The following is a 24,612-nucleotide window of genomic DNA, read 5'->3' on the forward strand; positions in this document are numbered from 1 at the left end:
AGGCTTGTGGAGCCTTTGAGAAAATGGCTGATTTTTAACCTATCTGGCATCTGGATTGATCATAAAAATAAAAGAAAAACTAGGATAGTTTGTCCTCAACTCTTCTGAAAGGTGCTAGTGATAGCTAGGAATGCGCATCACAGAAGAAAAAGCAACACTGAAAATGCTAAAACAAGGTAGCTGTTACCAGCCATTTGCCTTATAGATTTCATGACCTGGTGTGATACACTTCTTGGGGACTGAAGATGCTAAATGGAATACATTTCATCTCTTGCCCACCAACATTCTATATATTTCTAGCACCAACGTACACAGAAGTCAGTGTAGGGTTTGTAATGAATATACTAGAAACACAGTGGTATGATGACAAAGCACCATTCCAGTTTTAAAAACAAACATGAAAGGTGAGAATGAAGTTTATTTCCGAATGTATGCTTCGATAATTCCATGAAACAGCCATTCAACATGTCAGGCCACAAGGTAACTCCTTAAATAAGATTTGAACACCCAGAGTAATTAGGATAAAATATTAAGATCTCTGCCATGTACTGACAGGTATTACCATAATAAACAGAAGGAGTTTAAGCTTTGGAGGCAGCTATATCTAGGTTTAAAGGCTGACTCTGCTGCTTTAAACTGTGAAAAATTATTTAACCTGGCTGAGTCTCAGATCTGTATGATAGTATCTAATCATCACTGTGCTGTTGTGAGAGTTTAAAATGATTCCACTAGCATGTATTATAATATTTAATAGGCACATGCTATATGGAAGTTAAGAGTATACTGAGTGTATTATCAATTCTATGCAAATAATTTACCCATGAAAGCTATAACAGATTTTATCTTTTATTTCAAAGCTTACCTCTGGCAGGGAATGGTGGCCCACGCCTGTAATCCTAGCACTCTGGGAGACGAAGGCAGGAGGACTGCTTGAGCCCAAGAGTTGAGATCAGCCTGGGCAACATAATGAGACCCTGTCTCAAAAAAAAAAAAAAAAAGCTTACCTCTGCCAGGTAGGTAACCATATTCAAGGTAATGTCAGCATATGCTTCATGAAGGTATCGACAGACCACATTGACCCACGTGGCGCAGTCCCTTGTGTAGCTGTGCGTTTTATAAAGAGTCATGACATGTGCAAGATTTGAAAGTTTGGGATTCTTCTCTTCTAAACAAACCTTTTAAAATAAGAAAATCAATTAGGAATAAAACAGCCCAATGAATAGGACGAAATGTTAGCCATTTTACTATAATCTCTGGCAGTCTGGAAAGTAGACTGATGCACTTTTTTGGTAATTACAGGAAGTACTTAGCTTGGCTAATATAATTTTCACAAATTCTTTCCACCTGCTTTCTCAAGAATGAAAGCAAGCAAGACACTTTGCATCAGTCACCCCTATATGTCCATTACTGTGATATTAGTTATTATTTCCAGTTTTTGAGAAAACCACTGCCTTCCCTGGGCCTTGTAATTTGTCTGACATTGGGGCTTCCTGAAGGGCTCTATGGATCTGCCTGAGTGTGGAACTGTAACTCGTACCTGAGCAATCCTTTCGGCTACATCCTTACAGAACTGATTGGGATTTTCAAAATGCTGAATCAGCTGGGGCAGGAGACACAAGACATTCAGTGGAAACCCTGGATTAGAGAAGATACAATGGAGATAGTTGAACATGGTATATTTTAGCTGTTAACAGTGGGAAGGCATGTTACAGACTTTTATACTGAGGTGATGCAAAAGCAGTTTTTGAGTCAGCTTAAACATGATCTAACACAAAATCTACGAAAAATGCACAACCACAATGGCACCAGTTACAAAGATGACACTGAAGTAGATCTGTGGTTTTAAGATGCAGTGATTATCCTGCACTGGAGTTTTGTGAATAAGGATGGCTGGCCCAGATTTTTTGGCACAGATTGAACTGAGCTGAAGTACTAGTTTGAAATTTTTATCAAAAAACATATTTTAAGAAAAACTGGTGTGAGAGGACATAGGTCAACCAATTTAAGTCTTAGTCATGTAATTGAAAAGACTCTTTAAAATAAGGAATGACTTAGTCCCTCTGTGTTAAGCTCTAGCTTCATGAAATGAATTCTGGGTCACATGCCATGGCATTAAAAATCTGGTTTGTTGGCCAGGCATGGTGGCTCACGCCTGTAATCCAAGGACTTTGGGAGGCTGAGGCGGGCAGCTCACAAGGTCAAGATATCGAGACCATCCTGGCTGATATGGTGAAACCCCGTCTCTACTCAAAAAACAAAAATTAGCTGGGCGTGGTGGTGTACACCTGTAATCCCAGCTACTTGGGAGGCTGAGGCAGGAGAATTGCTTGAACCTGGGAGACAGAGGTTGCAGTGAGCCGAGATTGCGCCACTGAACTCCAGCCTGGCGATAAAGCAAGACTCCATCTCAAAATAAATAGACAGATAAACAAACAAACAAATAAATAAATAAATAATCTGGTTTGTTGATTTGGGTTAATTCAAAACAAGAGGAAACCAAGACAATTTCCAAGAAGAGCAGAAAAGCAAAGAAAAAATAAAAGATTTAGGAGTTAAGAAAAAAATTTTTTTTCCTGTACAAGAGCAATGGAATAAACTAACAGCACCTGAAGTTTGATCTGGAAAGCATAAAGGAATTGCTAATATCTTATAAATAATTTTGGCCCCTTTTATGCTATTGCCTTAAAAATATTTTCTATAATACAGATCATTGAGATTTACATTATATAGAATTTTAAAAGAAAAAATAAACTACTCCCAAGGAACCATTTTGAAGCAGAATTGTTAAAAGCAGTAAGTTCGGCTGGGCGCGGTGGCTCAAGCCTGTAATCCCAGCACTTTGGGAGGCTGAGACGGGCGGATCACGAGGTCAGGAGATCGAGACCATCCTGGCTAACACGGTGAAACCCCGTCTCTACTAAAAAAATACAAAAAACTAGCCGGGCGAGGCGGCGGGCGCCTGTAGTCCCAGCTACTCGGGAGGCTGAGGCAGGAGAATGGCGTAAACCCGGGAGGCGGAGCTTGCAGTGAGCTGAGATCCGGCCACTGCGCTCCAGCCTGGGTGACAGAGCAAGACTCCGTCTCAAAAAAAAAAAAAAAAAAAAGCAGTAAGTTCATATTATCTTATTGTACCAAATGATGAACACAACCACCATCAGAATTGAGATAGGGTGAACGAGGCTGGCTTTACCAATAGCATGGGATGCATCCACCATGGATATTTTGGACACTGGCGTCAGCAGACTGAAGAGCTGCAGGGTCAGGTCTGTGGTGGTGAGGGATGTGAATCCTTTCAGCAGCAGCTGCTGCAGCCCAGAGAAGTCGGCCCACTTGAGCTGTGCCTGGAGTTTCTCAAGCTTTTCTCGATTCTCAGTCTTATCGAGTGGCATATGTGCCAGTAGTCTGCTCAACAGCCTTAAGGCCATTAAGTATTCAAACTCAAAATCAGACTCCATCAAGGCCACTGTGACCCAGAAGATGGTGGCCAGCAGGTTGGTGGGATGGTTTATGTGGGATGGGTCCGTGAGACTGTCCTTCAAGGAGGATGAGCTTCTGGTTTTTGAGGAGAGGCCTTGTTGGGTACAAGCCTGAATTCTGTCTAGTGTGGCACTTCGAGGTGGGTCAGAGGATCGGTCAATTACACCAAACTTTTTGGGCACAGAGAAGCTTCGTTGATGCCGGCTCCGTTCTGCAGTCGCAGTGTTGCCGCTGGTGGTTCCAGGGTTCACATTGAGTTGTCCCGTGCTCTTTCTGCTTGCTGTTAGTTTACTGCTGGAGCTTAAATCTGGTGAGGAAGAACTGGGTATAAAAATAAATAAGTTTAATAGGATGCCAACATGTGTCATGAAAAGCCAGTTGTTTCAAGTCCACTGAGAAACACTGCAGGAGTGAAATAATTATTTAGAAATGCCACTTTCTATTCATTTACTTTTCCTTATCCTTAAACCTTTAAAAAACAAAACAAGAGAAACCCTCGTCAACAAAACAAAAAGCCCAATACTGACTGCTACTTATTGAAAATGTAAAGAAATCAATAATTGGCCTTAAAGTTTACTGATATTTCATTTCTTTTTGCTCGAATTTGGGTAAGAGTAATTATAAAATGTACCTGATAGGTATAAGCTTCAATATTCTGTTAACTAACTGATAAGGAGAACAGAAATGGAAATTATGCTATCCAGAAAGAAGCTGGTAATGTTCATGTCAAAGGAAATTTTTTGGTACTTACCAAAATTTATGAAAAATGATTTCTAAGTCTATGCTGAAAAGGTAAAACTCTTTGTCAACATTCTTGCTATATTTTTACTGATTTAGATAAATCTTTATGTTCATATATATAAATATGTGTGATATTTGTAACTATACTAAAATTATCCATAAAAAATGCTCAACTTAAACATGAAACAAGGCCCAATGGGATACAAGATAACATTACCGACTCAATTTCAAGCACAATGAGCTCAATTACACACACAGAATATAGAGTCATAAATAATTTGAAATGGGTTATTTATTTATTTATTTATTTTTGAGACGGAGTCTCGCTCTGTGGCCCAGGCTGGAGCGCAGTGGCCGGATCTCAGCTCACTGCAAGCTCCGCCTCCCGGGTTCACGCCATTCTCCTGCCTCAGCCTCCCGCGTAGCTGAGACTACAGGCGCCTGCCACCTCGCCAGGCTAGTTTTTTTGTATTTTTTTAGTAGAGACGGGGTTTCACCGTGTTAGCCAGGATGGTCTCGATCTCCTGACCTCGTGATCCGCCCATCTCAGCCTCCCAAAGTGCTGGGATTACAGGCTTGAGCCACCGCGCTTGGCCTGAAATGAGTTATTAAACATTGGCAGGAGCACAAAAGAAGATATTAAGGTAGGAATTTCTTCGAGTGAAGTCAACATTTATTCCAACTGTTTTTATGGCAACGGTTCAAAAGCTTTGTATATATTTATTTAAAAATAATGTTTAGCTTTTGCTTTTCTTTACCAATGTAATAAATAGGATAATTATTACATAAATTTGGAAAAATACTTAGACAAAAAATAAATGGAAAATTATTATATTTTATCATTTAGAGATAACACTTGGTATCTATCTTCCTGATGTTTTAAAATACTTATATAATGCATGTATGTATGTATGTGTATATGTGTGTGTGTGTGTGTGTGTGTGTGTTATGACCTCTTTTTTTTTTTTTTTTTTTTTGAGACGGAGTCTCGCTCTGTCGCCCAGGCTGGAGTGCAGTGGCCGGATCTCAGCTCACTGCAAGCTCTGCTTCCCGGGTTTACGCCATTCTCCTGCCTCAGCCTCCCGAGTAGCTGGGACTACAGGCGCCTGCCACCTCGCCCGGCTAGTTTTTTGTATTTTTTAGTAGAGACGGGGTTTCACCGTGTTAGCCAGGATGGTCTCGATCTACTGACCTCGTGATCCGCCCGTCTCGGCCTCCCAAAGTGCTGGGATTACAGGCTTGAGCCACCGCGCCCGGCCAACCTCTTTTTTAACTTAAGAAAGTATTACACATACTTTTTCAGGTCATAAATATACTTCAAAAACTAAATTTTTTTCTTTGTACTTTGGCTAAAGTCCAGCATCTCCCAAATACTCCAGTACAGTATACTTGATGTTAAAATATCATTAAGCTGATCCTCACCGGGACAATACAGTTAGGAGGTCACTGTTCTTCAAGCAGTCAGACAAGTTATCCACAGCCGCCTCCAAGGTAAGGAGCGCTTCCATTACATAACCCTGCCAAACATGCAAAGATAGCATTTTGTATTGCTTGTAACCATTGTTAACTTCCTGAAGAGAAATTTAATTAATGTACACTTTATTCCAATAATGTTATTGCTGCTTTAATTTATAAAGTCTAAAGTAAGCTTTAAGGGCCACTTAGGAAATTCAGATGGCTTAGGAGTTAGCAGATAATCATAAAAAATTATTTCCCTATGTCTAAGAGCCTCAACAGATCACTTTCATTTGAAATCCAGCACTGAGGGGGGCAAGCATGGCCCTCTGCTGAGGGGAGGGGGGCATTTGAAATGCAGTGCGGCAAAGTTTGAAAGCCACAGATCAAGAGGAGAGGTACGGGAAGAGCTGCCTCCGTGGTGTTTTAAATAGCACCTCTGATGGCCGAAAGAAGGAAGCAGGTAGTATCTGTAGGTGTGCAGGCTTCCTCAGATGCACGAACATTTCTTTTTTTCCTTTTTTTTTTTGAGATGCAGTCTTACTTCCATTGCCCAGGCTAGAGTGCCATGGCACCACTTGGCTCACTGCAACCCCTGCCTCCTGGGTTCAAGTGATTCTCCTGCCTCAGCCTCCTGAGTAGCTCGGATTATAGGTGTGTGCCCTCACGCCGAGCTAATTTTTGTGTTTTTAGTGGAGATGGGGTTTCACCCTGTTGGCCAGCCTGATCTTGAACTCGTGGCCTCAAGGGATCTGCCCGCCTTGGCCTCCCAAAGTGCTGGAATTATAGGCATGAGCCACCACCCAGCCAGGAATATTTCTGAAGGGAAAGAAGGACGTGGCCAGAGCCACAGAGCTTGTAATGCCAGCGGCTCTCAACCTGTTCAGCACTTCCCAATCTCTGGGCTCTACCTCGAGGGCCTCCTTGTGGCAGTCACTCTCCATTCCTTCTTCAGCTCTTCTCAGTCTACTGGAGACTAACCATACAGAGAGAGGTAGTGCTTTGCACAGACACAGTGGAGGTCCCTGCTCTGGGCAGGGACACTGTATAACTGCATCTTAGGTTGGCAGCCAGAAACCCTAAACTATACAAAATAATCTCCTGGCTGCCTGCCAAATAAAACCAACCACAAAAACAAGGAAGAAGGCACCAGAGGATTTCCAGTTGTTGGCATATAGAAAAGAGATAATATTCACTAAATTTCTAGAACAAGGCTCCTTGGAATAATTTTTGTAAACATAAAAGTCAACCTCTAAAATACATTGTACATGTCCAGATGGCTGGAATAATTGTTGAGAGAAGAAAGGCTCAAAAAAAGTTTACACCTCCTCGAGACAAGAGAGCTCATCCTTCATGAGCTCAGTAGTCTTCCCTTCCATACCTGAATCTCATCTCCGTGTTCTCCGATCACCTCCACCAATCTTGAGAGAAGGTCAGATAAGGCATGTGCTGACAGAGGTTGCTTGAGGGCCCGGAATATCTGGAAGGACCGACCAGCATAGTGCCTTGAAGAGCTTGCGAGGGCTGTCTGCAATGCAACTTCACTCAACTGGTGCTCCAGATGGAAGCCTAGGGCAACAAGAGTCACAGAATGCGTTGGTCTCTACTCCACATGCTCTGAGGAATCAAAGTTACCTGCAAGTTTAAAACAGGCTAACAGCACAGGACTACCTTGTAGTGGTACTTATTTATAAGTCAACCATTTTTTTTTCTTCCTTTGAGACAGTGTCTCACTCTGTTGGCTAGGCTGGAGTGCAGTGCCATGATCACGGCTCAATGCAGCCTCTACTTCCTGGGCTCAAGTGATCCTCCCACCTCAGCCTCCCAAGTAGCTGGGACTATAGGCATGTGCCACCATGCCTGGATAGTTTTCTGTATTTTTTTGTAGTGACGGGGTCTCACTATGTTGCCAAGGCTGGTCTTGAACTCTTGGGCTCAAGTGATTTGCCTGCTTTGCCTTCCTAAAGTGCTCGGATTACAGGCACAAGCCATCACGTCAAGCTTTTTTTTTTTTTTTTTTAAAAAAAAAAACAGGGTCTTTGTTTGTTGCCCAGGTTGGTCTTGAACTCCTGGGCTCAAGGAATCCTCCTGCCTCAGCCTACTGAGTCGCTGGGATTACAGGTGTATGCCACTGCACCCACCTCATTTTAAAATAAAAACAAATTCTGAAAAAATCTTAGGGAGGTATAGTGTAGTAGAAAAAGGCTTTCGAACAAGATGGTCCTGGTAATGAATTAGGGGCTTTCTAACTCTGGGAAAGGAATTTGTTCTCCATGAACCTGTTTCCTTATCTTTAACTTGTCTCATACAGTTGTTGTGAAAATTAAACAACTTACAAAGTGCCTAGTACAATGTCTGAAACATAACATAGGTTCACAAATGTATTATTATTTATTATTCTGCTATTTTCATATATTATTCTTCTGTACTACTTTTTTGCATAGAATACTCCTTTTTTTGTAAGTTTGTTAGAGCAGAGGAAATTTCAGAACAGAGGAAAGCTGTTAGTGGATCTATTCAACTCAAAACACAACTAAGGTCTGTGCCAAAGTCTTTGCTTTATTGATATGCAGATATTGAAGTGTAGATACTGTGAAGAAGACAGCCATAATTTAAACTTTCACCTGAATATTTGTTTTTCCAATTGTACAAAGGTAATCTCAGTAATCAGAAAATCATTTGATCAGATGGGAATGAAAATGTAAGATAAAGCTCATGACTGAATTCCAGGTCATTAGATTATATACTTGTCGTGCCTCTCTGCAGGGAGAAAAGCAGACTACAAGGGTAGAAGGACTGAAAGAAAACAGAGGCCTAGGCTGTCTCTATGACACACAGGATCTGCAGCACATTTGGCTGCTACATGAAAGTGGGCCAGAAGGGATAATTCAATGTCATTGTTCTTAGCTGCAGCTTGGTTACTTGACCCTAGGGACAAATAGATTATACAAGAAAATGTACCTGCAGAGAAAACAGAGGGCCCTGGAAAATTGACTTCGGACACCTTCAGGGTAGTAAACATAGGATTAAACTCATGTAGGCAGTTCGTATCTTATGAATGATGCTTCAAAAAAGCTTTTTATACCTTTATTTGTTTATCAAAGTAAAGGTTTGTTTACTTAGCCTATTTTATGTGTGGAGGTTAGGTACCCTGGCAAATGACAAATGTGACTCAAATGGGCACATGCTTATTTAAATCACAACGAACCTGACGGCTAGAACTGTACTAGTAGGACTTCAGACTCCACCTTCCCCACAACAGTGTCCTTTGAGAAAAGGAAAAGGTTTCTTTTTCTTTCCAGCTACAGAGTGAATCTGCACTTCCCAGCCTTCCTTGCAGTTAGGTGTGCCCAGGTGCCCGGGTTCCGGCCCACGGAATGTGGAAAAAAACCCACTGGATACCCCATTTAAGACTTGGGCATCAACTCATCCTGAGGAATCCTCTTCTCACTCTCTCTTCTTCCACCTGCTGGCTGGATGCAGAGGGCCCAGCAGAAGCCTCAGCCTAGAGGGTGGAACAGCCTCAGGCTGGAGGGTCCCTGAAGCACCTAGTGGAAGGCCACCTGCCAAACACCTGCACTGAACTCTTACAGAACCCAGGAATAACTTTCTGTTTTGTTAAGCCTCTGAGCTCTAGGGGCTGTTTGTTACAGCAGCTATGCTGCCCTGACTAACACAAGTGTTTCCAGGAACACATTGTGCATGTATAGAGAAAACAGGTCAAAAGTGGGAATGTACAAGGAAATCAGAATCAGTAAAAATTGATTAAGATGCAAAAAGACTTAGACTTTATGCAGCCTGAAGTACCCTCCAAGAATTCAGTATAAGGCATTTATATATTTTCTCATTTTTATTATTTTCATTCAATCAAAGATTTTAGATTAATTAATGGTTTACATACAAACAGTAAATTTCTTCCTTTGGGCTGTGTTCAATGATTAATTGGCTTTTGAGGTCTTAATATTTTAAACAAATTCCAAAGGGGAAACTGAAAACTAGAAATGGAAGTCTATTCCTGGAATGACTCTCCCATTTCAGTCTGTCAGTATCTTTTGTTTTTTAGTAAGTGTCCTCTGATAATGAGAAGATATGTGGCTGATCCAAAATGTTTCAAACTGGGAAATGTGCTAATTATCAGAGCAGCTGGAAAAGCCAGGTAGCTGGATTTAGTATCTCCAGTCTGGTGCGAGGAAAAAAAGGTAGAGATGGTTTTACAACATGCTGAGGAACCAGATTTAAGTTTCACACACAAATCAGCCCAGGCCAACTTGGATCTGAAGGAATTCAGCAGAAGGCAAACAGTTAAGTATCATGATGCTATGACAATTTAAATAGGATTTACACTGTATTTAGAATATTGAATAGTCATTTGCACAGGAATTGTTAGCAAACACTTTCAAAGCCAAAAAAACATTTGATCACAATTTTTTTTTAAATAAACAGTTTGACCATTCAAGCAGCCATTTAACCAGACTATTTTTCATCATCGAGACTGATGAGAGTCAATTAATGAGATTTATTCCTCATAGCCTTCTTTAAAGAAAATGTTATAGACACAGTTTAATTCTAGTAAGGTAAATAAAAGAAATAGAACACGTATGTTAGAAAAATTAGTTGATACAGCATAATGCAAATATACATGGCATTAAACACCACGCAGTTAGGAAACATCCGAACAAGCTTCAGAACTCCCCTGTGAATATGCTCGTGCTATGGATGTGGAGTGCAGGACCGTTCTAAGGCGCTGTAATCATCATATAGAGACAGTGTCCATTACAGAACAACGCTGAAAGAGGGATCTGTGCAAATAAGATGAAGTACCTGATTTGGAATCTTTAAATACAGACACAACGTGACGTAGAAAATTAGTGAGCTGTTCAGCACTCTTTGAATTTTGATTTTTAGGTGTGATGTCTTCATGGCACCAAAGTGGACCAAATGCCCTTAAACAAAACACACAAAATGTCAAAAATATAACTGTCATTTTGCATTTTTAAAACTGTATATACAGTCCTGACTCCAAGCGTATAACATATTTACATTTTTTGCAATCTATGCATCTGACAAAGGTCTAATCCCAGCATCTATAAGGAACTTAAATTTCCAAGAAAAAAACAAAAAACCCTGTTAAAAAGTGGGCAAAGGACCTGAACAGATACTTCTCAAAAGAAGACATACATGCAGCCAACAATCATATAAAAAAAGCTCAACATCACTGATCATTAGAGAAATGCAAATCAAAACCACAGTGAGATACCATTTCACACCAGTCAGAATGGCGGTTATTAAAAAGTCAAAAAATAACAGAGGTTGGCAAGGTTGTGGAGAAAAAGGAAGGCTTTTACACTGTTGGTGTGAGTATAAGTTAGTTCAACCACTGTGGAAGACATTGTGGTGATTCTTCAAAGACCCAGAGACAGAAATACCATTTGACCCAGCAATTCCATTACTGGGTATACACCCAAAGGAATATACATTGTTCTATTATAAAGACACATGCGTGCATATGTTCATGGTAGCACTATTCCCAATAGCAAAGACATGGAATCAACCCAAATGCCCATCAATGATAGATTGGATAAAGAAAATGTGGTACATATACACCACGGAATACTGTGCCACCATAAAAAGGTATAAGATTGTATCCTTTGCAGGGTCATGGATGGAGCTGGAGGCTATCATCCTTAGCAAACTAACGCAGGAACAGAAAACCAAATACCACAAGATGTCACTTGTAAGTGGGAGCTGAATGATGAGAACACATGGACACACTGGGGGAATAACACACACTGGGGCCTACCGGAGGGCGGAGGGTAGGAGAGAGAGGACGGGGAAAAACAACTAATGGATACTGGGCTTAATACCTGGCTGATGAAATAGCCTGTACAACAAACCCCCTTGACACACGTTTACCTACGTAGCAAACCTGCACACCCTGCACATGCACCCTTGAACTTAAAATGTAAGTTAAAAAATATTTTAAACAATTTTATGAATTATTTTGGAAGTATATTTCAGTCTTGAAAACCTTATCAGCATACTCAAAGCACATCTACTGTATGGAGTCATTCTGAAATGTTTTAAATTAACTTTATTTACAAAATTAAAACCTCCCAATTCACCAGAACAGTGCTTGGCATATCATAAGTGCTACATGTTTGTTTAAGTAAAATGATATCAAATGTTAAGTGAAATAAAGGTTTAGACATGGACTCAATGTTCACATTTTAGCATTTGCATAGGTAAGGCTTTTATCAGGATCCCATCAAGTTGTAAATACCATACAATCAAACTGAAGACATGGCCTCTGTCATCTACTTGGTTTTCAACAGTAAGAATGGAATGGAGCCAGATAGGAGAATTTCAGAGAAGAGTTATTCCAAACACGTGGTACTGACAGTTGGTGAGTGGTGACAATACTTTTCCTTTGCACAAATCATTCGGGTCTCTGCAGTACCCTGTATGTTCAGGCATACTGTCATGTAGGCACCATCAGCTCCTGTCCTAAGCTTCCTGCACATTAAATCCCACATTAAGTTGAGAGCTGCACAAAACAATCTGAATCATGAATTGTGGAAATAAAATATTCTTTTTTATTGTTTGCATTAATTGATGCATTAGTTGAAGAAAGCAAGATCACATGAGATATTAGATAACATATACACAGACTAGATTTCCGGGACTTAACTCACTGAGAAAGGGGAGCACGCCACCCAGTCACAGGTAAGCATGCTTTACACAACTACCAGACCTTAGGGTGTTAGAAATCCTGGAGCCTTACAAGCTAAATGGTTAATGAGAAGAACCAGAAGACCTGACCAGGACCACTTGCAGTTTTTCTTGGTTTTGATTTATTAGTTTGACTCCTTTCCTATTATGCTTCCTGTTGCTTCTGGTTTCTGACTGCCTTTTAGAAATGACTCTTTGGACCAGATGAATAGACAATGGTCCCCTTGGCAGCTGCTTCTGGGTTGACCACGGCTAATATCCTCGGTTTCCAGAGTGATGTTCTTTGCCAAGTCTCAGAACTACTAACCCGTGGCAGCTCTGATAGATGACTAAAGGCATGCTCACTATGGGGCACTACCATCTCCTGCCTCCATCTGCTGCATCACCATTATCCACAAAATCCCCTTGCCCATCAACTGTCACATCAGTGGGATCCCAGAAACTTCCACCAACGTCTGCCTTTCACAAATTGTATTCTTTGTATCTCTGTGTCTGTTCACACAGACTCCAGCAGTTGCAATTGAGAAGAGAAACAGGACTTGTGTTAGAATCCCAGGATCACTTTTCCATCTGTGTGGTTTAAAGCGTTGGCAATTTTCCAAAAGACCAACCTGCTAACAGCCGCGGACTCCTAACCCCTTATTACCTGGTCGTCAGAAACTCAATGAGCTTGTTTGCCTTCTCATCTGTTTCAGCAGCCGTGTCCACGTCTTCTACCTCCTGGGTCATCTGTGGGAGGTTTCCACTGCTGCCTCCCAGACTGATGCTGGAGGAGGTGGAGCTGGAGCTAAGCCCTGAGTCGGGCACCGGGGATGACTGGTCCTCTCTCAGGAAGTCAAAGCCACCTGGTGGGAGAAGAAGGTCAAGGAGGGATGTACTAGGCAGTGTGCTTGTCAGCATGCTTACTGAGGTCCACAGAGGAGGGCACAGAAGTGTGGCGTTATTTAAATTCTGGGGAGAAAATGGTTGCTTTTGGCTGTGGCTATGATTAAATAAGACTGACAGTTTTTCTTTGTTTAGGAAATTAGTTGCACTGCTGTGTAAATGAGTGTGTCTTTGGGACTAGGACGTGATCTACTGCTTTCTACTCTGCTGTTTTGGTTGATACTTTCTATAAAAGAAAGGTTATGTGTGTGTGTTTGTATGCATGTATGGACCAGGCAAATGACCAGTTCAACTATAACAGATCATCTACTGACTGCTCTTAATAAATTATTCCCGGGTATTAGTCTACTTAAACATGTGAAATGGGCTGGGCACGGTGGCTCACACCTGTAATCCCAGCACTGTGGGAGGCTGAGGCGGGTGGATCACGAGGTCAGGAGATCGAGACGATCCTGGCTAACCTGGTGAAACCCTGTCTCTACTAAAAATACAAAAATTAGCCCGGCGTGGTGGCGGGCACCTATGGTCCCAGCTGCTTGGGAGGCTGAGGCAGGAGAATGGCATGAACCCGGAGGGGTGGAGCTTGCAGTGAGCCGGGATCATGCCACTGCACTCCAGCCTGGGTGACAGAGCGAGACTCCATATTGGGGAAAAAAAAAAACCATGTGAAATGATACCCTGTTTGAGGATACCAGTCACTTGATGGCTGGTTACTTATACATAATGTTTTTGAGTAAATGTGCCCAGAAGCTTTAATATTGTATATATAATGATATCTTTTAATAGAATATATATTATGGTATTCAAAGAAATATGACATCAGCAAATACTGTTTCTTCGCTACATACTTGGTTGACGTTCTACACCTCTGGATAGGCTGTGGGTTTGAAAATGTATATATGCAACTATCCCTTTCCCCCTATTTAATAATCATAAAAAGTATGTAGTGCTGGTGTGTCTCTGATAGATATACTGAATTAGAGATGAGGAGTCCTGGGTTTGAATAACATTTCTGTCACTTATAGCGTAGCCTTAGGGAATTTATGTAATTTCTGTATCCCAGTATCCTATGATAACAAAGTCAAGACAATAATTTCTGTTACACACATTTTTAGTGTGTATTTGAAAGCAACTATAGTTGAAACTAGGTGCTTAATAAATGTTTATTAAAAAAAGGACATTTCCCATATTCTTTGTACACCTATTCCCTGTGCCCTGTAGAACCAGTCACTTTAGCTATCTACTGTTTGTCTTGCCTCTGAATATTGTATGCGTTTTTGGTAAATCTTCACTTTAAATCATTTTATACCACATCGATGGTATAATAAATGCAAAACTGATGTACACAGAGATACACAACTTATCAGATACCACAATTATCTCTGCCTAACATTTGAAAAAATTATATTCTTATCCTCAGGACTTAGAGCAGCTAGAACTCTTCATTTTAATTAAACATCTACAGCAAAGGGAGTTTTGTGTTTCTAAGAGGCTATTGATAGGTTATTTTCAATTAAGTGTAGATAATGATGATTTCATGTTTGTTTTCCAAAGAACTATGTTAACATCTATTAGAAGCCAGTACAGTGGTGGGCACAAGTGATAAATAAAAGGTACACCCTTTTCACAGTAATGTAGAAAGCACACAGTGACATGTGAAATGTCGCACCATAGCTAGTGCCAATGCAATGTGTAAAATAAACAGGTTAAAAAAAAATTAGCCAGGCGTGGTGGCTCACGCTTGTAATCCCAGCACTTTGGGAGGCCAAGGCGGGCGGATTACAAGGTCAGGAGATCGAGATCCTCCTGGCTAACACGGTGAAACCCTGTCTCTACTAAAAATAGAAAAAGTTAGCCGGGTGTGGTGGCAGGTGCCTGTAGTCCCAGCTACTGAGGAGGCTGAGGCAGGAGAATGGCATGAACCTGGGAGGCGGAGCTTGCAGTGAGCCGAGATCATGCCACCGCACTCCAGCCTGGGGACAGAGTGAAGACTCTGTCTCAAAAAAAAAAAAAAAAAAAAAAATTAGTCCCTGAACTCTGTTAGCTGGTAATCTTCATCATCATTTTAAGATATTTTAAATGTTCTGGTTCTAAATGAAAACCACTATTACCTGTTGGGATAAAGTTTTCATGAATGGCTTGACATGGCAGAGTAATTTCTTTGACTCAGCTAATGCTATCTTCCTATTTCTAAGGAGAATTTTTTTTGGTTTCAAAACAGCAATGGTTTTTAACAGGCTCCCACGAATGGTGTCTTCAAGGAAAAGGTCAGTCATTCAATAAAGTGAAAATTCCTTTATGGGCACTAGAAGACACACAAGTGATATATCCGGCACCCTGGCTGTGACCTGCTCTCAGGCAGCAGCAATGGTCACTGTTTTGTGTGTTCTTACCCTTCGGCGTTCTACGCTGCTGCTCCTGGCCAATGGGCACTTACACTTCCAGTGCATCAGGAGGAACATATTCAATGGGGGCAGCAATCATAGATATAACCAGGAAAAATGTATTTTAAATATTCCATAATAAAGCTTGTGAGAGGTAAGTTCACATCAAGTGAAATAGTGTGTATTTATTGTACTGTTGATTTACCAAGTGGAAAGTTGGAGATCATAGCATGAGAGAAGTTAACTTGGACTCTACTGGCACCTGCAGTTAGTTATCTCTGCATTTGTAACTGTCTTAGGCTCTCTACCAGTCGTTCTCTGTTACCTGTATAGAGATATTCAGGTTGGTAAGCTGGCTGCACAGTTAGAGTCTTAGCTTCACCCATCTCTCGGGTCTGCAGGAGCACAGAAGCAATGGAATGGAAATTGCTGTTGCAAGAGAGGGCAATCAAGAGGTGAAGAAGCAGTTTTTTGCTGTGTTCAAAGACTTCAGGCCGGTAGTGGTCTAAACCTGGAACAAAACAGTAGAATCTCAGTATAAACAAACGTTAAGCTCGTTTAGATTCCAGGGATAGTAAAGATTCCAGGATACTCAGGAGGAACATGTTAAAAGAATGTTTAGTTTTCTTTGTTATTGTTTGTGTTACCAACATACAGAAGTTGGGCTTAGGAAGAATAAAATGCTTTATTTCTTAAGTAAAATGTTCTCATAAAATGCTGATAGATGAACTTTTCTTGACCTCTCTGTAGCATCTGATGTGGTTAGCATTCCTTCTTCTTGAGATGTTCTCTTCCTTGGATATCCCTGTTACTGAAAGATTCTAATTTTATTAGTCTCTTTCTAACTGAATTTCTGAGTTTCCCTGGCTGGTTCCTCTTCCCATTTTTGCTTTACAAAGCTCAGGGCTTGGCCCACTCTGTCCTATATCCTTTTTATACGTTGACTATGCCTCATAGCTTAAAATTTACCACTTCAGCCAAAGACTCTCAAAAAGGCCCAACTTATTTTGGATATCTTTGTAGATGTGGCACTAGTGAGATACCACTATATTTACACGGTAGAAATAGAGCAATTTCAAACAGAGACCAAGTAGCTGACATTTCAGAGCAGATGTCACAAAAGGGCAATGAAAAATGGTGGAGATCAAATATTCTCGAAATGAGTCAAACAGGATGTCAATGTGAAAGGAAATCTCTATGGATTACTTCTCTATATTTTTAACCTGATTGGCTAGAATGCCTTTTAGATCCAGTCTTACCTAAGAAGACAGCATGAAGTAATAATGGTAGATGAAGCGCCCAGTCTTCTCGTACACTGTGATCCACCACCATCTCAGTCATAAAAATTACAGCAATATTGCACCTAATCAATAAAATAATGAAATTAATGCAACTTCTGAAGGGGATGGAAATACTAGTAGATCATTAAGTTACAGTTCAATATAACTCTTAAGTGTTTTTAAAACATTATATAAGGCTCTTATTCCAGGGAAATAGAGTTTAACTTGTAACACAGCATAGAGCTCCACAACAAGAAGAAACACTGGTTGAGCTAATCACACTAGTCACTAGGTAATAAGAGCTAAGAGATGAAGAGAAATCAAAGATAAGGTCCCTCTCATCAAGTTGCTTACAGTCTAAAAAGCATCACAGAATGCATGTCCACATCCAGATTACATCAAGGAGAAATTCAAAGGTCAGAGGCAGCTTTGAATGTTGATTAATATTTGACCAAACTCTGCTAATATGCTGGAAGCTGGCAGTCAAATCAGGCAGGATCCCACTGATTGATAAGATCATTTAATGTGGTGGGAGCTGAACTAGGTTTTTCTCTTGTCATAGGTAGAAAAGTCCAGTCAAACCTAAGGTTTCCTTCTCCCCACACATGCTGCTCACCTATGGAGTGGCCCTCGGGGAGTGATGGTCTCCGGGAGATAGTCAACCAGCGGGGCCCAGCATCCTCCTGTACAAGGCATAGGTAAGGGCTGCGGCTGCTTGGTCTCTGTAATAGTCAGCAACCAGCCCGTGTAGGGAGAAATTGGATCATCTGTAGGGTGAGAAAGACAACTGTACTTTATTTTCAGGGAGAGGAGACTTGTTTTCTGTACTTGATGTTTTCAGAATAAATTTTATAAATGTATGCTTGTAAAAATAACCTTATTTTTCATTTAAAAATTTTTTTTTGGGACAGGGTCTCGCTGGCACCTAGGCTGGAGTGCATTGGATCAATCAAAACTCACTGCAGGGCTGGTTACAGTGGCTCACGCCTGTAATCCCAGCACACTGGGAGGCTGAGGTGGATGGATCACCTGAGTCTGGAGTTTGAAACCAGGTTGGCCAACATGGCAAAACCCCATCTCTACTAAAAACACACACACACACACAAAATAGCCCGGCATGATGGCACGTGCCTGTAAGCCCAGTTAATTGGGAGGATGAGGCAGAAGAATCGCTTGAACCTGGGAGGTGGAGGCTGCAGTGAGCCGAGATCGTGCCACTGCACTCAGTCTAGGCGACAGAGTGAGATTCTGTTTGAAAAACAAAAACAAAAAAAAACCTCACTGCAGTTTCAAATTCTAAGGCTCAAGAGAGCCTTCTGTCTTAGCCTTTCAAGTAGCTAGGACTACAGGCATGTGCCACCACACCCGGCTAATTAAAAGTTTATTATTTTTTAAAATAGATGGGGTCTCAACATGTTGCTCACACTGGTCTCAAACTCCTGGACTCAAGTGATCTTCCCATCTTGGCCTCCCAAAATTTTGGAATTACAGGTGTGAGTGCCTGGCCAGAAACAACTTTCTAATAATTTCATTTGGTGAGTATGAATTACATGATTAAATGGGTTAGAATTACTTGTTTGGGTAACTACTTGAATAGTTATTACTTGGTAACTAATTTATAGTTATTCATTATAAAGCAAAGCAGAATACAGATATACAAAAAGAAAAACATTAAATCATGTTGAATTCCCATCTCTATGAAAACTTACTCTTCCTCCAGTCTTCCTCATCTCAATAAAGCACAATTTTGGCTAGTCGCGGTAGCTCACCCCTGTAATCCCAGCACTTTGGGAGGCCGAGGTGGGTAGATCACTTGAGGTCTATGTTCCACAGAGCAGACAGACCAATTCTTTCAAAACAAGTTCAGTAGTGTCTCTTTCTCTGCTCAGCACACTCCAGTGGCTCCCCACAAATCCATATCCATGGCCTTTAAGGCCTTACCAGGTCTTCCCCCTCCATGTTCCTCTCCTGGCTTATCTCCTACCAGCGCACCCTTGCTCACCCCACTCCACTCATCCTAGCTTCCTTGCTGTTCTGTGATCAGGCTGGGCCCCATACAGCCTCAGGGCCCTATGTCTGCTGCTTCCTATGGCTGGGATGCTCATCTGCAGACAGCTGCATGGCTCACTTCTTTGCTTCATTCATGTCTCTGCCCCAATATCACCTTACTACAGCAGCTTTCCTTGACCGCTCTATTTAAATTGACCCCCAATCCCAATCAGTTTCTACTCTGCTTGCCCTGCTTTAGTCCCTCCCCCTCCACCCATGGATCACCAATTCACCAGCACCATCTCCCTCCCCAACTCTAGTGTAAGCTCCAGGAGAGTGGGAACTTCTTCTGCTCTGTTCATTGCTTTTTCCCTACTACCTACAATGGTGCCTGGTACATGGTAAAGGATTAATAAATATTTGTTGAATGAATGAACTTCACAATATTATCTTTAAAGTAAGTAGAGGCCGGGTGCAGTGTCTCATGTCTGTAATCCCAGCATTTTGGAAGGCCCAGGCAGGTGGATCACTTGAGGTCAGGAGTTCAAGACCAGCGTGGCCAACATGGTGAAACCCCCTCTCTACTAAAAATATAAAAATTAGCCGGGTGTGGTGGCGCACACCTGTAGTCCCAGCTACTCAGGTGGCTGACACAGCAGAATCACTTGCACCCCAGAGGCAGAGGCTGCAGTGAGCCAAGATCGTGATGTCGCACTATAACCTGGGCTTCGGGTGAGACTCTGTCTCAAAAACAATAATAAAAATAAAATAAGTACAGCAACATGTTTCACGTTTATTTCTTATCATGCTCCCAAAGCAGGCCAGCAGCATTTAAGATGAGCAATACAGGTGGGCACAGGATTTAACCCAGGTATTTGGCTGCAGAGAAGCTGGTTTATTCTTGGGATCAGTTTATGTATTAAGAGGAAGAATATACTACGTCGTCTTTAGGCAATTTTATAACAATATAATTTTTCTTTGCTTCACTTCTGCAAGGTAGTATGAAGTCATTGATCTGATGCTGCTGGCCCAGTGTAGAATGCTGGCTTTAACATTGACAGAGCTGGTGGAGGGGTGTCTTCCTGTTGTGACAACTGAGGCTCTGAATGAGGACAGGTACCAGAAAACCAGAACCAAGAACACCCCACTTCTCACAGGATGTGGCTAAGAGGGTTTCAGTGGACAAGGTCAGGACTTCCCTCAGGAAGAGTGACTACTGGCTTTTTCTAATACACTGACAAGTGAGCAACCAGAACCCTGTAATTCTATGCCATGAAGTTTGGCCACAACAATTTTAGCCTGGAAAAAATTTAAAGCAGGTGCACTAGTAACTCATCTGGGTTCTAACTCTCAGCAAATTACCTACAAGTAACTTACTTGCAGCAAATTTAACTTCTCAGATACATCCAGGATAAGTCAGTTGCCAAATGCGCTGCTAGGTAACTAGCTACTTTTCAATAAAACTTGAAAGGGCAACAAAAAGGGAGACTATTGAAGAATTAAAAAGTAAATGGTGAGATTTCTGTTAGGAAAGGATATGTTATTCTTTGTTTCAATGATGTTTTCAGATATATATCCAATCAGCCAAAATGTGCTGAGAGGAATTAAGGTGGCCTAAACTTAAATTTTTCTGTCCTCAAACTTTGGGTTACCAGATATTGCCACAGTAACCAGACTTTTCTAGAACCAACTCTCATTTCTCAAGTACTACTTTCCTCATCTCTAAAATCTGGTGCCTTCTAGAAGTAATGGTCTACGGTCCGGAGATTTGGCTGTTCAGTGTTTGGATGGTACAATCCCCTGAGGGAACACACAAAGGAAGGAAAACACAAAGAGCTTTATTCTACTTCCTATTGACAGCTCTAGTGAAAGTTTTATAGCTAAAACTTAACCTAGAGCATGATAATTACATATGGATTTTAGACACGCCTTCCGTTAGTATTTTAATGGTGGAGAACTGCCTGTCTGTGCATTCAGAAGTAGAACAAGGGTAGCTGAAACGTGGCCTCATTGGAACCACCTAGCTCTTACCTGACATCGCACATTTTCGTAAAAACAAAACAATTCAAAACAACAACTCAAAGCACCAACTTATGAAATGAACTTAACTCATGAAAGATGAGTATATTTACAATTTCTGACAAAATAGAATAAATCGCACAAGATACTTTACTGATGTCCTTAGCAAATCTAAAATGTCACTGGGAGCGTTCTTCGGTTTCAGAATTTCTGTAACTTGTGACCAACTAATACTCTGTATCTGCTCAATATCTACAGAAGCTGTCCAGAGTTCAAATAAAATCAGTAAATGCACTGAACTTTTTGGTTTTCCCAACTACCGGAAGAAATTCCTGTCACAAAGCTAACTCCCGGGTTAGCAAGGTTTTCATTAGGCTATGGAGACTATGCCGTTGAGAAATTCCACATGAGAACAGATCCTATCCTGAGTGAGCAGACTTTCAAAGCTTCAAGGTTAAACCCACTCGCAAGATAGGTGGAAAAACTGAATGGCAATGTTTGTTTTCTAATGGGACTATGACTTAATGTATTTTCCCCAGATGCATCACCAAGAAAAAAATATCAAGAATATAAAAACATAGGAGTGGGATGGTAGTTGGAATTTTTATAAAATTTTGATTTGTCCATGGTTTGGCTTTTTTTTTTTTAAACTTTTGAGGATGCTGATGCTCACCTACATAGGTGGATCAAATGGTTACTTAATATTTATGGGCCCTTTTAGTAATCAGATCAAGAATAATCAGAACACTCATTTTCTAGCCTCTGACCACATGCGTTCCGTCCGAAAGCCCACAGCCTGTTGGTACTTACTTTTATCCTCATCATAGGATCCTCCAGAGCTATTGCTGTATCTTGACTCGAGGCGAGTGTGGGCTCTGATGACATTACTAAACCTTCAAATACAAGCACAACCAGAATGAAATATTAACATGTGTGCGTATATGCTCTTTTTTTTTTTTTTTTTTTAAGATGGAGTCTCACTCTATAGCCAGGCTGGAGTGCAGTGGTGCGATCTTGGCTTGTTGTAATCTCTACCTCCCAGGTTCAAGCGATTCTCCTGCCTCAGCCTCCTGAGTAGCTGGGACTACAGGTGCCCGCCACCATGCCCAGCTAAGTTTTGTATTTTTAGTAGAGACAGGGTTTCACCACGTTGGCCAGGATGGTCTCGCTCTCCTGACCTCGTGGTCCACCCGCCTCAGCCTCCCAAAGTGCTGGGATTATAGGCGTAAGCCACCGTGCCCGGCCTATGCTCTTATTCATAAACTATGATTTAGCAGTTGTTTTTTCAGTTGCTAGTTCCAATGGTGCTTTTCTTAAAGGAATGCTGTAAAAATTGTACCCCAAACATTTCTTGTTTTCTTGAGAGGGTCAGTGGTCACTCTTGCTCATAAGCAAAGTCCAAACCTTGAAAAGATAAAAATTTTAAGCCTAATATTTCAGTTGAACTAGAAAATGGTAACATTTACTTTGGAAAGAAAATGGGCATGATACTGAATAACATGATTCCCTTATTTACATAGCCTGACACATAGTAGGTGGTCAATAAATATTTTCCTGAATGATTAAACAACTGAAAGTACATAGAACGAGAAATATGCAAACATAGTTATAATAAATCTTGGACTTTACCCAGCATTAAAGTTTCTCTTAAAATAGTTTGGGAGTGTTCAGGGTGTTGGGAGCAAGTCCCCAAAAATCTGGCCATAAACTGGCCCCAAAACTGGCCATAAAATCTCTGCAGCACTGTAACATGTTCATAATGGCCCTAATGCCCAAGGTGGAAGGTTGTGGGTTTATGGGAATGAGGGAAAGGAACACCTGGCTCATAACCGCTTAAAGGCATTCTTAAGCCACAGACAATTAGCATGAGCGAACTGCGTCTTAAGGGCGTGTTCCTGCTGCAGTTAATTCGGCCCATCCCTTCGTTTCCCATAAGGGATACTTTTAGTTAATTTAATATCTGTAGAAACAATGCTAATGACTGGTTTGCTGTTAATAAATATGTGGGTAAATCTCTGTTCAGGGCTCTCAGCTCTGAAGGTTGTGAGACCCCTGATTTCCCATTTCACACCTCTATATTTCTGTGTGTGTGTCTTTAATTCCTCTAGCGCCGCTGGGTTAGGGTCTCCCCGACCCAGCTGGTCTCAGCACAGGGAAAGGTCCTAGTTGGAGAGTAATTTAACCAGAGGGACTCTTTGGTCTGGTTTCTCTTGTGGCTTGTTAAGAAGTAATCCCCACCCAAAACAAACAAAAAACAAAAACAAAAACAAAACAACAAAGAAAATAAAAATGGTGAAGTATAGTAATTCATAGACATCATCTTATTTAATCTTGCTCATTCATCTTTGAGATAAGCATTATTTATTCTACAATGAGGAAACTGAGGGCAAGCGAAGTTATACACCTTGTTTAGTGTTGACCACAGGGAGGTGGCACTGCAGGAGGCCTTCAGTGCCATGCCAACTCCCTGCGTGGAACACAGAGCTTTATTTATTTATTTTTTATTTTTATTTTTATTATTATACTTTAAGTTCTAGGGTACATGTGCATAACGTGCAGGTTTGTTACATATGTATACTTGTGCCATGTTGGTGTGCTGCACCCATCAACTTGTCAGCACCCATCAACTAGTCATTTACATCAGGTATAACTCCCAATGCAATCCCTCCTCCCTCCCCCCTCCCCATAATAGGCCCCCTTCCTGAGGTGTGTGATGTTCCCCTTCCTGAGTCCAGGTGATCTCATGGAACACGGAGCTTTAAGGCTGAGCTCTGTCTCACTAGCTCTGTAACCATGGCCAAGGCCTCTGCCTCCTTGGGGAACTTGTTTCCACAATTGAAAGAAGGGCATCCTAATAATACTCTGTCTTTTATTTAATTGGGGCTGTTGGGGGGATCAAAAGAAAGGATGTGAGAGTGTTTCCAAAATTGCAAGACACTGTCTGACTATAAGGTATTAGTTATTATGCTTCTACCTAGGATTTCTAGAAAGAAATCAATAGCGTATTTCTCAAACAAAGGCCTACAACGTAGGGCAAGGGTGTAGTTCAGGGGCAGTGTGGGCAAAATGGTATGTCTATATTTATTTTATATAAAATGACACATAGCAGGTTTTATCAACTTAATATATATGTAGCCAAAGCAAAGAACTAAGGCAATCTAGAAATACCTGGAAAACTCAAGCCAAAATAGGCGTGTCCCTCTACATTACTGACCGGGTATTCTAACTTAACTCATAACAGATCAATACTCTATTTCTTTCAGGGACACTGGAAGGTGCAGGGCGACTGCTGTCCTCACTAACGTGTGGAGAAAGAGTAATGTTTCAGCAAAAACTCCTGGATGTGTCGTTGAGCTGCCCATCTTGTCCCAGGTGTACAACCTTAGAGCACTGCATCGGTGATTTGGATTTGCTGAATTACGGAAAGGTACTGTAATGAGCTTGGTTCTATTCACTTCTTAGATATTTGCAACAGCATTTCCCCCCTCCTGACAGCTATCTTTTCCCTAGTAACTTCATACCTCAAACATTCTTCACTGTGAAATATTCTGGGCATTTGTGAATCTGTAAGAACAGAATAACTAAGACATCAATCAGTTTAGCTTCATACAAATCGGCCAGCTAAATCATACCATAAGTATTTATGAAAATAA

General features: G+C 41.2%; 1 protein-coding gene across 6 annotated transcripts in view; it reads right to left on the bottom strand.

Annotated features, from left to right (window-relative positions):
* The window catches only part of FRY (FRY microtubule binding protein), a 270,718-nt gene that overhangs the window by 59,838 nt on the left and 186,268 nt on the right, over positions 1-24,612 (bottom strand). For all 6 annotated transcript variants that reach the window (XR_004443018.1, XR_004443019.1, XR_004443020.1 and 3 more), the window contains exons 36-46: positions 21,770-21,852; positions 17,568-17,718; positions 16,931-17,034; positions 15,997-16,182; positions 13,049-13,247; positions 10,495-10,616; positions 7,055-7,242; positions 5,641-5,735; positions 3,191-3,798; positions 1,538-1,635; positions 1,005-1,175 (exon numbers count right to left, since the gene is read on the bottom strand). Coding sequence is in view for 3 of the 6 variants with exons in the window: in XM_033235758.1 (XP_033091649.1) it covers positions 1,005-1,175; positions 1,538-1,635; positions 3,191-3,798; positions 5,641-5,735; positions 7,055-7,242; positions 10,495-10,616; positions 13,049-13,247; positions 15,997-16,182; positions 16,931-17,034; positions 17,568-17,718; positions 21,770-21,852 (2,005 nt within the window). In the remaining 3 variants the exon portion in view is untranslated. The remainder of the gene's footprint in view (positions 1-1,004; positions 1,176-1,537; positions 1,636-3,190; positions 3,799-5,640; positions 5,736-7,054; positions 7,243-10,494; positions 10,617-13,048; positions 13,248-15,996; positions 16,183-16,930; positions 17,035-17,567; positions 17,719-21,769; positions 21,853-24,612) is intronic.

Source organism: Trachypithecus francoisi, unplaced genomic scaffold (assembly GCF_009764315.1).
Source record: "Trachypithecus francoisi isolate TF-2019V2 unplaced genomic scaffold, Tfra_2.0 Contig01461, whole genome shotgun sequence".
Taxonomy (NCBI): Eukaryota; Metazoa; Chordata; class Mammalia; order Primates; family Cercopithecidae; genus Trachypithecus; species Trachypithecus francoisi.